The sequence below is a fragment of the Culex quinquefasciatus genome, chromosome 1 (genome assembly GCF_015732765.1).
Source record: "Culex quinquefasciatus strain JHB chromosome 1, VPISU_Cqui_1.0_pri_paternal, whole genome shotgun sequence".
NCBI lineage: Eukaryota > Metazoa > Arthropoda > Insecta > Diptera > Culicidae > Culex > Culex quinquefasciatus.
The window spans coordinates 72,940,283-72,954,960 of record NC_051861.1 but is presented as its reverse complement, the minus strand read 5'-3'; the positions used below and the strand labels follow the sequence as shown (position 1 = coordinate 72,954,960).

General features: G+C 40.5%; 1 protein-coding gene across 1 annotated transcript in view; it reads left to right on the top strand.

Annotated features, from left to right (window-relative positions):
* The window catches only part of LOC6053375 (homeobox protein slou), a 32,187-nt gene that overhangs the window by 8,083 nt on the left and 9,426 nt on the right, over positions 1-14,678 (top strand). Inside the window, exon 2 of the mRNA XM_038248290.1 lies at positions 350-662. Within this exon, the coding sequence (XP_038104218.1) occupies positions 350-662 (313 nt within the window). The remainder of the gene's footprint in view (positions 1-349; positions 663-14,678) is intronic.

The following is a 14,678-nucleotide window of genomic DNA, read 5'->3' as shown; positions in this document are numbered from 1 at the left end:
CAACAAAATAAAGAGCGATGTTTTTCTTGCTACTTGGGGAGTTTTGGTATGAAGCTCTTCACAGTATAAAAGTGTAATTTTGAAAGGTCGAATATTACCTCTTTTATGAAGTAATTGTACTTCAATTTAGACTGAAAAAGTTAGATTACACCAGAAAAGTGTAAAATTGCACTTTTCAGAGGAAAATATAAACATTTTTTCTGTCATAGAAGATGTGCCCTCTTCCTAGATGTAATATTACCATGATTTTTTTTACTGTTTTTCACAAATAATCGAATTTAAATCACACACATACTAGTATAGACCCTTGCAAGTATATCTAACCAAGTTTAAATCATTATTCCACCAGGGATGCCCAGTTGACCTCACGCGGTCAATGGACAGCAGTAGTGCGAAATCACTCACCGGAAGTGAAAAAGAAACGGCCCCCAGGCGGTTAGCCTTTTCCGTTGAGAACATCCTGGACCCAACAAAGTTCAATGGAAAGCACAATCCCCATCATCACCACAACAACAACAACAGCATAAGTGTGAACAACAACAATAGCAGTAATCAGAACAATAATTCCAACAACCTGCACAGTGCAAGTAGTAATAACAAATTCTGGAGTGGATTCGACCGGGACGACAAGCTGGAGGATGACCAGAGTGACTCACGATCAGGTAATTTAACTGCAAGTTTCCCTTCATTCGTTGTCTTTTTTACCAAAAAAAATCAATCCCAAAACACCCCTGGTTGGATTGAAATGCGTTTGAATTACACACGTTTTAGCCTGTTTTTGTGCCATCCACCCCTACTCAAAACTGACTTGCATCGTTTGTCGAAAGCTAAGTCGTGTCCAATTGACCTGTACTGCAGTTCTGAGTCCTAGGTTTATCTGCCGTTGCAAAACACTTGATCCCTTCTAAGCTCGCTCAGAAGCCTATGGCAGACATTGTGTGTGATGCAGTGAAAGCGAATCGGTCGCCACCAGCGCATAAAAAACTGCAAACTCAATCAAGTTGAACGGGCAGCAGCAAAAAAAAAAATGGCGCTCAAATCGAAAGAATCGAAGCAGGTCTGGCCATTCGTCGGAGAGAAAAAAGCACACCGTGCATGCTTCGATGCAGCGAATGGGGAATGCGAAATGCATGGCCGACTGCGATTGCATACTTCCGTTTGGGAAGGATGGGGTCCAAACGCATCGCAACGAGTTCTGCTGCTGGATCATGTATGCGAAAATGCAGATAACACTTAGGCAAATAGACGGTCACGGCCAGATAGGATGGCTTATAGTCAATCGCGGGTCAGTCACTTGTGCATTGGCATGGTTCTTTGGAATTACCACGTTGAAAAATGCTAGTTCGACTTTGAATAGCTTCAAATACATTAATGCAGTTTTTAAAATATTTATTTAAAAAAAACAACTCGAAATTAAATTAAATGATTTATTCTATTGAACCGAAAAAAATGAAACATAAAAACATGGATTTGTGAATCTGTAAAGGTAAAAAATGAAGGATTGAAAGCACGATAAAGTCATTGAAGCTCAGAATTCACATTCTATGTACAACATGCCCAACTTTAAAAATTGGCTTGCAATGTTCAGTTTTCGCTATGGAAACATTTCCAGAATCAAAAATTGTTTAAGAGATCTATTTTAGATCAACTCACGAAAACCCATCATTTCATCGATTTGCATAAAAGCTCCTATCTCTGAATTGCAATTTTCCATCTCCATTTTTATGTATCCTCCCCCCACCCGCTTGCATAAAGAATGCTAGTCACTCGAGCGAGTATGGCACAAAATCTGATGCATCCTAAATGACCGGATCCCGCAGATATCATTCACTGAGTGAGGAAAGGATGGTGGAGACCGCCGGAGCAATTTGCTCCTATTTGCCAAATCCCATTTGCGCAGCATTGCCCAAATTTTTTATCCCGTCCCCGAGGACACTGAAAACTTTTAATGGATCAGATCTAACTGGTAGTCTGACGACGACAAAAAAAAGTCTGTACGAACTTTGGTAGACCTTTGCGGCTGCACAGTTGGATGTGGAGAGATAAAAAAGCTGCACCACCATCTCCATTGGAAAATTTACATAAAACGAATTGATTTTCCACTCTGGAAATCCTCCCTGAACCTCCATCCTGCTCACTCCCTGTGGAAAAAAAGTTCCAATCCAGTTGGCAAGGTCTCTGTTTATTATACACCGCAGTGTATCTGACTGATGTTTTTAATTAAAATATCGATCGATGTGTAAAATTGGGAGGAATAAAAATTAAAAGTGCATGTTTCAAAATCTGTCTTCTTGCGTTCAGCATTTGTTTTGTATTATAAATCGCTCCCAGCTAAATTGAAAACGTTCGCTGCAGTTATGTGGTTCAATGGAAAGATTAGAGAAGGCTAGCGTTTTTTTTTTAATCTTTAACTAAGTCTGCTGAACAGATATATGATTTAAATATTAATTACGGTGAATTTTCTTGTGATCTATATCATCACAATTTCATTGACACTTATCATGCAAATAATGTTTCAAAATACTACAGGACCATCTACAAACCACGTGGACACTTTTCTAATCTAATCTAATCTAATCAGACCCTTTGTAGTTGCGCCATTGCATTGAAACATCACAAGCGTTAAAGCGGCCAAGCCTACTGCGTAAAGCCGTATCGCAGAGATGACTCGTAATTGGGTTGAGTTTGAGCACTGAGTGTTCGAACAACAACACAATTCTGAATCGACAGGGGAGTAAGAAGCGTGGGGACACACCACCATACGCTCCGAGATTTTGGCTGCATTCGTTGGGAGCACCATGCTAAGAAGGTTTGGTACTCCGGGACCCTCTGGGATGGGACATTGTATTTCCACGAATGCCTTGGACACTATTTGCCGTGGTTATAGCGCCACAACTCGCTCTCCTAAAAAAAACCCAAGAGATATAAAAAAACTATAACATTGGGGTTCCAAATCTCAAAGACATTTTTGTCAATAGAGAAATAAGGTGGGTGCCTGTGGCTCCTCACTTGGAAGGATAATTAATTTCGAATTTAAATTCCCTAAAGCCCTTCCTCGCAGTCAATGAACGGAACCTGGAAGACCTTTCCTCTCCCCGGGCAAAAAGGGGAAGGTGGCATTCGTTGAATGTAGCACAAGTTTCGCTCATCCGTGTAATTAATTTAATGATTGCGTGAAACTCGGGGAGCTCATCCGAACCCGCCGGTCGATGAGGGGACCCCGGTAAACTGTCAGTTTTGCGGCGACAAAAACGATTACTATAGACACACAGTAATGAGCGACAAGAATGGGATTGTTAAGGTGAGGGAGGGTTGGGAGTCAAATCTCCGAAACCGGAGCTTCTTTTACGCGCCTCTGGAATTTCCAACCGGAATGGTACTAATTCGAATAAGCCTTTAACATTTTCCACTTCTTTGAAAGTGCCTTCTGGAGACAAATTATGTCGCAACAAATAAATGCGGTAAGCCGAAAAGGGTAGTTGTTCACGCCGTCGTTAACAGAACCGATTTCGAGACAAACACTTGTCAACCAAATCTGGAGCTTTGGTGATTTACAATTGTGTTTATTGTCGATGGTTGGGCAAAATTAGAGTTTTGATAGGATCGCCTTGCAATTAGCTTTGTCGTTGCGGAAATTTTTCTTCTTGCTTTTTTCCAAATAATAGTCCTACTTTCTATACTGCCGTTCTACGCATAATTGTCCCATGTTCAAAAAAGAGCAACTGAGAAAAACGCGATTGAAATTTTTCGATCGATTTCTGTGTTTCTACGCATAATTGTCCCGTGGGTCCCTATTCACCCTATATGTCACTAATTGCCCCAGTAAGCAGTTTATCACTCTTACTTGTGATCCTCTTGCTATACAAAAAGTAAACACGACATAATGCATCGTAAAACTATTGATTCCGGGGAAGTACGTACTTGGTGGGACAATTATGCGTAGAATTCCAACGATGGGACAAACAGACTTGGTGCTGTTTTCAATGAGTTCACGAACAAAGTACAAAATGTTATGGGTTTTTCGAAAATTATACGTCAAACTAAACTTAAAAAATGTTAAAAAAGTCAGAATCGTCCAAAAATGACATGGGACAATTATGCGTAGAACGGCAGTATACACAATAGGGTGTTTCAGCCAAACAAAAAAGTTCCCAGAATCAGGCAAACCGAGGTTCCCCTAGTAGAGGATACTCATAGGGACTCTCATGCCAAATATCAGCCCATTTGGTTGAGAATTGGCCTGTCCCCAGCGGTTCAAAGTTTACATGGAAATTACTATGGGATTTTTATGCTTTTCGTTCAATCGTTCCTACAGGTCTTGGGACAACATGGATTCACTCGGAATAACGACAGGTTTGTAGGGGATGGTCCAATGATCACATTCCAGAAGGAATTAGGGTTGTCCATTCTGTCCCCAAGGTGCGCATTGGATCGACGTCCGGTGTCTCCAGAATCATCGATTCACCCTTCAAATGTACGCATTATCCTTAGTATGCTATGACGGCTAGGAGAAAATTACGACGCCCCATGTCAGACGGTGAACACGTGGCAGAGCATCTACTTGAGTTTTGACTCAGAAACATTCTTTAAAGTACTAAAATTATAATTATTGATGTTCCTGGAAGAATTTCAACTGTTCTAAATAAAGTAAAATGATGATTTTGTGTTACTAATGCAATCTATGCCTCTCCACGTGTTCACCGTCTCATATGGGGCGTCGTGGTTTCCACCTAGCCGTCATAGCATACTAAGGAAATGCGATGCTTTTGAAGGATGAATCGTTGGTTTTGGAGACACCGGACGTCGATCCAATGCGCACCTTGGGGACAGAATGGACAAGCCTAATTCCTTCTGGAATGTGTTCATTGGACCATCCCCTACACACCTGTCTTTATTCCGAGTGAATCCATGTTGTCCCAAGACCTGTAGGAACGATTGAACGAAAAGCATGAAAATCCCATAGTAATTTCCATGTAAACTTTAAACCGCTGGGGACAGGCCAATTCTCAACCAAATGGGCTGATATTTGGCATGAGAGTCCCTATGGGTATCCTCTACTAGGGGAACCTCGGTTTGCCTGATTCTGAGAACATTTGGTTTTGGATGAAACACCCTAATACACAAGCATATTTTGTCTAGGGAATATCCATCAACCACGTGGACACTTTTTTGGAAACTCAAACCCCTTCCACCCTCGCGGACAATGTCCATATAATAAAATGTATAAGGCGTGGACAATCGAACCCCTTCCCCCTTCCACCGCAGGTAGTAATATTACGTATTATTACTGAGATCCCGCCCATATGGATCAATCGGACCGCGCACTGGACTCTCAATCCAGAGGTTGCTGGTTCGAATTCTGCGACGGACGCTCTAAAATTCTTAGTGTAAATATAGGTATTCGGCGCCGTCACTCCGTGCCGAACTCAAACACTTAGGAGCCCAGGGCGACGAAGTCCTTTTAGTTAAAAGGAAGACACTAGTGGTTGGTACTAGCAAAAGTGGCTGACAGCTATAAAAGTCAACTTCGTTCTCCATTACTTGGTTTTGAATAGTTGAGATTTGTATAAACGAATCATCTCTGTAGAACATTTTTGAGAAAGCTTCCTTATGTAACAACACTTGATATGAATTGAGTGAAAGACTGTTAAATCCCTCAAATGGTACAATTTTTCCAGCTTAAAAATCGATTCAGGTGACTTTTCACCTCCGCTCCACATATCCTTTCAAGTGAACATAACGGCCGTCTTCTCGTACATTCAAACTTCTCCACTGTATAAAAAAGTCACATCCCACACGTAAAAAAATCGCTTATTGTTTGCACTTTATCGTTGTTATTACAGCGTACAAGAACCCGGCCATTTACGACAACCCCTCAGCTCGGCGTCGAAGGTCGTTTTCCACCGCGCACCAGCTATTTTCCCCCAATTTCAAACTGCTGCTTCACTGGCAGGCATCACGTTACACAATTCGCCACGGTTTCCCCCAATTTTGATAGCTACGACCGACGGCATCGCGACGCCAAATCGTAACTATGGGAGCAAGCAGCGATTCAGGATGTTGTGGGAAGTGAAACATGCGCATGGACCAGATCTCTGTCATAACTCTCAAATATGGCGCCTGTCATTGGGGGGAGTGCAGAAATATTAACTGAAAGCAAGTGTAACAGTATACAGCAATTCCCCACGAAAACAGCATGGTTCGAAAAAAAAGTTCTCCGATCGGGCTCAAAATTTTTCTGGGGGATCCTTGGCCGAAATAATAAGACCCGTATTTTTTCGTTTAGCCCTTAGGGTGACCTACGACGAGTTAGGGTGGTCCGATAAATGGCAATTTTCGTCGATTTTCTCAAAAACCACTTTTTTCAAAAAATCATATCTCCGCGCCATTTCATCCGATTTTAGCTGTCTTAGACGCAATAGAAAGATGATTAGTTTGGCTATTTAAGAAAAATAGTAAGAAGTTTCAAAAAATCTAGCTTAACATATGAAAAGGTCGTATGAAAACTTAAACTGCTGTTTCGAAGGTCTCGGGACCAAAGAGCCTATGTCTGAAAATATTTTCATCGGATTTCTCGGAAAATTTCACATAACATATCAAAAAGTGGTAAAGTAATGTTTTCGATACTCTGAGATACGGTTTTTTGAAAATAAAAACTGAGTTTTTTGACGCGCCACGCGCAAAAAGGGAAGAAAGACGAAAACGGGAAAAAAATCGACTGTTTTCATTAAAACTGCGATAACTTAAAAATTTCAGCAATGACCTATACATGTAACGGTACTAAAAGTTGCGTATTTCAATAACGAAAATTTTGGTACCCTAACATGTATAGGTCATCGCTGAAATTTTTGAGTTATCGCAGTTTTAGTGAAAAAAGTCGATTTTTCCCCGTTTTCGTCATTTTCCCATTTTTGCGCGTGGCGCGTCGAAAAACCCAGTTTTTATCTTCAAAATATCGTATCTCAGAGTATCGAAAACATAACTTTACCACTTTTTGATATGTTATGTGAAATTTTCCGAGAAATAAAAATATTTTCAGACATAGGCTCTTTGGTTCCGAGACCTTTAAAACAGCATATTATGTTTTCATACGACCTTTTCAAATGTTAAGCTAGATTTTTGAAACTTCTTACTATTTTCCCTAAATAGTCAGACTAATCACCTTTCTTCTAAGAGCATCTAAGACAGCTAAAATCGGATGAAATGGCGCGGAAATATGATTTTTTGAAAAAAGTGGTTTTTGCGAAAATCGACTGAAATTGCCATTTTTTCGGACCACCCTAACACGGCGTAGGTCACCCTAATGGCCATACGAAAAAATACGGGTCTAATTATTTTGGCCAAGGAATCTCCAGAAAAAATTTGAGCCTGATCGGAGAACTTTTTTTTCGAACCATGCTGTTTTCGTGGGGAATTGCTGCAAATTGAAAATATTTGTTACGAAAATACTTTTGCAAAAAAAATACATTTTTATTTATTTAAGCTATTTTACTTTCATCTAGTCAGAACTAGGCAATGTTTGATTTGAAGAAAGCTTGTATAATTTCAACATACATTTTTTTCATTAGGATTGACTTTCTCCCCCTTTAAAAAACGACTGTTTTCAAAAAATGTCACAAGGAGTTGAAATCGATTAGCACTATTTTCAAAATCAATAAAATCCCAACAAATTACCCCCTCACATAAGGATCTGTCGCTGCTGCAACAAAAGGGCATATGTATTCCAGGTGCCCCAATCAGGCCAATTCAGTATAAAGCCCTTTTGCTTCCATTAACGATGCATTTATCACGGATTCAGCTCTGTCTGGGCCACATACGAAATTAATTATGGCAATTATAATAAAACCCCACGCTAATTACTCCACTAAATATTATTCAATACTTTATTTATAAATTGTGCATTTAAAATATTTAACGAGAAAGGCGATAGAGGCGAGTGCAGCAGTCGACGATGGCTGGGCGTTCATTGCACCACCGTTTTGTCGACCCGCAAAGCGATTTAGGTTGCACATTGTGGACAGGAGCGAATAAATAAAATGGTTGGTGGGTGTCGAGTCAAATGTGCACCCCACATGCTCCCCGTCCATACATACATACATACAAACAAATACATGCTTACGGGCCCACCACTCACATTGACAAACACATTTGCGTATTGGAAAACGAATAATTAAGTTATGAGTGAGAGATTTTGCGGGTGGTTTGCATCAGCTGTATCATTGATGTTAATTTGCTGTTTAATAGCTCCCTTGGTAACAAATAAAAGTGTTATTCATATGACTAACAAATGTTAGGATAATCAAAAAGTGATTTTTGCCAGGTATTTCAGGTCTTTTCTAATAACTGTTGTGCTATTTTCAACCCTTTTGAGAAAACTGATTAAAAGACATTTTTTTCAAATTTTGGATTTTTTTCGGACGTCCTGGAAGATAACAAATAGGAAAATAAGAATAAATATAGAATAAATATTTGAATAATCAGGATTTCGATGCCTTTGAGCTTTTTGTACTACCGTTTACTGGGGCATATCGTGACTATAGTCTGAATAGGGAGAGAAGTTTTTAGAGCACTCAAAAGCTTGAAATTTGGAAAACGATGCACTATTTTAGATGTTGTCTATGTCTGTTCTATCCGAAACTAATCAAAAATATCCAAATATTGTACAGTAACAAGGCTAAATCAGCTGTCTCAATTCACCCCATGTGTCCCGTTTCGCCCCTTAAAATATTTCTGTTCTGTTCTCAAGAAGCAAGCTAGTTACTCAGTAGTTCTTACAACTGACTATCTGACTAGAACTGGATTCCGAATATGTCAAAATTGAGACCAAAAAGAGTCGCTAGCCAGAATATTTGGTTTCACTCGTTTAAATTTCCATGTTAAAATTTATTGACCAGTCCATATGCAACGGATTCAACAAAGATGAAAATCTCCAAACTACTGAAATCAGCTAAAATTTTAGCAATGCAAGTGGTCGAACGCGTGAAATATAGTTTGCGATAGACTGTCAGAGGATTTTGGTAACTATGCTCTCATTCCGATAAATTTTCGATCCAATTTGAAACCAAGCGCTGCTTTCACAACACACAGTTCGTGTGGAGTTCAAAATGGTGCAGCTATTTGCACACTGCATTTGCATAAATATCGAAACGAGCTTCAGTTTGCAGTTTCGGTCAGATATTTCTACGATGCACGGTTTCAGCTATAGCTCTAGAGATGCATCAGTCTTTCGAAAAGATGTGACACTGCTGATGACGCAGCAGCATCACTGTGTGTACGGATCAAGGAATTAATAATTGAATAATTGATGATTCTGTCAGATTATGGTCCTTCACTCGTCCGTCGGAACGAATGGGCCCGACTGTGTGCGTACGTGTGAACTAATTAAAGGATTTTCCTTCAACCTGTCTGTCTGTCTGTCCGTCTGTGCAAATAACCTCACTTGCATGTCTAATTAAATAAATGCACCGGAAGCGAGCCAATTGGTTGACCAATTTGAGTTTTGCAGAAGATTAGGTCCTGCATTTCTAATGACGGAATGTTTGAGAACAATTTCTGAAATCCCCAGCTGGTCATCTTCTCTGATTGCGATTTTATTATTCACAAAATTGGTGTCCAATTTGTGGCCTCTTTGCCTTTGCCATACTACGTCCAGGTTGGAATATCCAGAAAGTGGAGGCGTGTGCGGCGGGGTAATTGACTCCAAGTGAGACTTGTGACGTTGGTGGCTTTTTGAAACTTTGTCTTTTGCATTAAAACGAATCTCGATGATAATTATGCAACATAAACACTGCCGATCCCTCGCGCTTCCATACTGTCGTTTATGTCCACGACGTTATCTCCGTGCGCTCCGTTATCGATCCCCAAGGACCGGTTCCAGAGTATTTTGTGTTTAATATTAATTCTCTCTGTTTTTTCTCGGCTGACAATTTGGAACTTTCTCTTACCCTAAAAGTCGGATACGATGTTCCACCAACACAGGCATTCAACTTCCAACTCGCACACACAGAGGCTACCATCGTTCCTTGTAGATGTGACTTTCCCTCCCCTTAATCGCACAGCAAGCCATGTTAAACGAACACAACGATTACAGCGGCAGGCCATGCGACGACAACGACGAAGGAAACCCATTTGGGAGGGGGGCGATCCAATTACCCACGCCCCCACCTACTTGGTCTGTCTGCTACGTCTGCATGGCCTCCCCTTTCGGAAGCTTGTGTTGGTGAATCCCCTCTTTACACATACACACAAAGACACTCGCAAGCCACCCAACTCTGGTGATGGTGCAAAAGCGTCCCACGAGAGAAAGTGTGATCGCTGTAATTTCGAAATTTAAATTTTTGTTTGTTCATTTTGGCCCGTTTCCTGCGCGACTATGGCGACCGACGGTGTCTTGACTTACCCAGCCAGGGGTTTCCCCTCCCTAAATCGTGTGGCGATGGGATGTTGGAAAATGAAGGGAAAGCCACTTAACCAAACACGCCACTAAAACTGGAAGTTTATGGTTTTTGGCAGAGGACGTCGTGGTCGTAGTTGGTGGTGATGGTGTCGCTCTAGAGCAGCGTGTTAATTAATCGAAATTTTATAATTATCATCCCCACGTTCAACGAGGTTTGAGGAGAACGGCAATTTTCGGTTTTTGCCCTCTCTGATCACCGTCACGGTTTACCGTCGGCTCAGGTTCCCAATTTGGAAAGACGAGGGGCTCCATTGTGCTGATATGATAATAAGTTTAGTTTTCACACAAAATAAGCGGTGTGATGATAAATTTATAGTTTAATTACGGCGCACGTTGTTTGTGACTGGGTGTGATGGCGTCACTTTTGCCAGGAGTGGAGTGAGTTGAGTGAGGAAGTTGATGAGCATAATTATGAAGGATGGTGTAGTTTGTTCATTAGAGTGAATACTTGAGCGTGATTGGAGCGTCAAAACATGTACCGTATTTGGGACTTTATACGCTGCGTTCTAATCCATGTTTTTTTTTGTTCCATTAGACGGACCTTTTGATTTTTTTTTTAAATCACTTTTTAATGTATAATGGAACTTGCTATCGAAAAAAAAACCTTGTGCGAAATTTTCATCATCTAGATTTTTTTTCTCATTTTTCAAATTAAAAAATTGTGTTCATCCTTGTCTCTCTCCAAAATAAATACAGTCCAGACTCGATTATCCGAAGGCCTTGGAAAACAATGCACTTCGGATAATCGAACCACAGAATATGTCGTCGTCTTATTATTGATTTTTCGAGTTTAAGTATGACTCCTGAACTAACCTAAAGTGGGGGCGGTAGTGGCTGACTGGTTACGGTATTCGCTTTGTAAACGAATGGTTCTAGGTTCGATTCCCATCTGCTCAAAACGAGAAAATTAAGAAAACAGAAATTTGAAATAATGAATATATGAACGAAAAATAAAAGGCGCCGAGGCGAGGTTCGATCCCCCGTCCTTTGGATTGGTAAGCAAAAATGCTAACCATTAGGCTTGGACTGGAATTAGGAATACTGCTATACATAGGAATACTGTCCCATCCCAGAGGGTCCCGGAGTATCAAACCTTCTTAGCTTGGTGCTGCCAACGAACAATCCAAATCTCGGAGCGTATGGTGGTTGTCCCCACGCTTCTTCCTGCCCTGTCGGTTTAGAGTTGTGTTGTGTTGTGTTGTGTTGTGTTGTTATATGAACACTCCGTGCTCAAACTCAACCCACTTCAACGAATCATGTATTGCAGAGACAACTTTACGCAGTAGGCCTGGCCGCTTTAACGTCTGTGATGTTTCAATGCATTTCGATGCAATGGCGCACAACAGATGTTAATAAATGACAAGAAGAGTGCTAGGCGTCATCTAACCTATGGCACTCTCAAGGATCCCTTCAAAAGATTGCTATTTTTTTTTTTGTTTATTCGTCCAGTTTATGTAAACTGCTAAAAAATTTCTTACATACTAGATATAAATTCTATTGTACATATTTTTTCGTAGTTCCAGTTTAGACATGTCGAAATGTATGTACTGTGAAATTTCATTATAAAAACGCATCATTTGATTTAATGTCGATTTTTTAAAATAATTTTAAAAATTGGCTGCGCTAGGGTTTGATTAGATTAGATCTAAACAAATCTAAAGTGAATATTTGAATCTAAGTTGGCGGCCAAAATGTTGGTAATGAAAAAAAGAAAATAAAGAAAATTTTCTTTTAAGACAAAAATGTTGAACTTTCAGCTAATCAAGGCTTCGTATATTCGTGTTTAGGCTGTATTTTCAAATAACTGGAATAATTTTCTGCACTTTTCTTTTTAATTGTTGATCCTACCTTTGGTTGTTGAAATATTGATTTTCAAATTATTAAAAAAAGGGCCATATTTCTAAGCGCTCTCCAATGAGCCCTAATTTTTTAATAGACGATATCTTGGAAACTATTAATGTCAAAAATAAAACCTTTACAAATTGTTCATTTCTTTCCAGGGCTACCAGGTAAAAATTGAAAAAAAAATCTGGCCAAGTATTAAAACAAAAATATGGAAAAAAAAACTGGAAGACGAATCATACAATTTTGAACAGGGAAGGGGAGGGAGGATATGTAATAGTTCAAAAGTTTGTTAAATTAAGATGTTTTTATTGATTTTTGGCCTCCAAACTATTGTTTTTTATATTTTTATTAAAATACATATTTACAAAAAAAGATTATAATCATTCATTTAAATCAAAAACTTGATCTAAATAGGCAGACAATGAAAAAATCTGGCAAAATCTGGCAAAATCTGTCAAAATCTGCCACATCGGATTAATCTTTAATTTCTTTAAACTGACTCTTGAAAAATCTGGCATTCCCAGATGTATGTGGCATCCTGGCATCTCTGTATCTCTCAGTTCATTTTTTTTTTCTTTTCAAAATTTCAAAATCACGGCTAACAATTCAAAAGAGTTTCAAACTTACTATTTCACCTTTTTGAAATGTTTGTCCTGAATTAATAGCACTTTTCTAATGGTACGTTCCTTTGAGGGCTAGTTCCGCACTGAGTGCCGCACTCAGAGCTGTCAAAGTGTTTGTTTGAAGAAACTCGCGCTAGTTCCGCACGAGTTTTGCCGCCATCTTGGAACTGAAACTCTAGTGCCGCACTCGATATTTTTGCAGTTTCATGCGAGTTCCATGCACACTGAAAAAGAATGTTCGTTTGAACCAAAACTGGCACCGACGCTAGGGGCAGGACACACCTAATCGATTATGTTTTCGCTAATCAATTAGCGCTGATTTGTTGTTGATTAGCTAATTAATTAGTGCCTATTTGACAGAGCATTCACACCTCGTACCAAATGATCTTGACGTGTGAACAAATTCCGTTCTGTCAGTTCAATGTTTTGATTTTTTTTGATGACCGCTGGCAAAATTTGTGTGCATTAACTGGTCAATCCGGCCAAGACCCCGTGTCCAGTCTACAGACTGTTGTGACGGAACCCTCTGGATATCAATCTGGATGAATTTAAAAAAAGTTGGATGGTGAGTGGAACAGATAAAATTTAATAAATAGAACAGTAAGGTTATGCTTACAATTCCAGATTCCTCCCGGTTGCCTCCGGGCAACGATTGGCAAAACTCGTTCGAGCCAGCAGCTCCGGCCAGATCGTCGTCACCAGTAGAAGCAGCAGCAGTTCCGCGACAAAAGTGCTCCCCAAATATGCGGATAACGCGACACCGCGATGACTTGGAACTACTGCTGAATGTTTGTTCAATTCAACGAAAAGCAAGCCACTGTTCGCAACATCCAAGGGCGCTCTCATATCGACTCACCGTCCCACCACTTCGTCCATAACCTGAATGATTAATATTTCACCCCAAAAGTTGAAGGAATTCATCCGGTTCAGCATGGTCAAGGACACGGGTAAGGGCAAAGTACTGATCGCAAGCGGTATGGAAAAGTTCCGAAAGGAGCCCAGTTGCTACAACAACAGAAATCAACCTCAGTCTAAAATCGGCCAAGCCAATCTAGCGGGTAGATTCGGTCGACGGGGAACCCACGATGCCCACATCGACTCACCTCCGCCAGCTGACGTACCAGCCGAGGTTGTGGTGGTCCGTTAGGGATGTGTCACCAGCTGAACCGGAACAATCCTCGGAAGTCGCGGAGAAGGAATTACAAGATAGTAGCTCGCCCTATGTCAAACCGGTTCCTATCGCCTAGCCAGTGAATCCTTATCGACGCAATCGGACATCCCCTCCGAGGCAGCAAGTGAGTCAGGTTCCAACGTGCAAGTCTTTCCAATTGATCGCCGTACCTGCAAAAAATTTGGCGGACCTGGAAAATCTTCTATGAATCTGTGTATGGTCCGCGAGGAAAGACTCGTGGCGGTGAACAACGAGCTGCTCTACCTGAACTAGGTGGTGTCAAGGCAGGCTTCGGTCGAGGACATTGTCCAGCTGTCAGCCGGCCAATGGTGCTCAACAATCCAGGTGTCGAGAGTGAAAATGCGTGGAATGTGCCTGTCTAGCGGTTTAACGAAATATTGATCCACGGGACCCAGACTGTTAGTCGCACTGATTTTTTATAAGAATTTATTTTCATTTTATTTAAATTTTTCACAATACTACTGTAAAACCTCGTGTAAAACTTTACTTGATGAAATTTAATAAAAACCGTTCTTTTGGTTGTGTTTTACTTAGGTGGGGTGGGGGTGGGGAGGCTGAATGC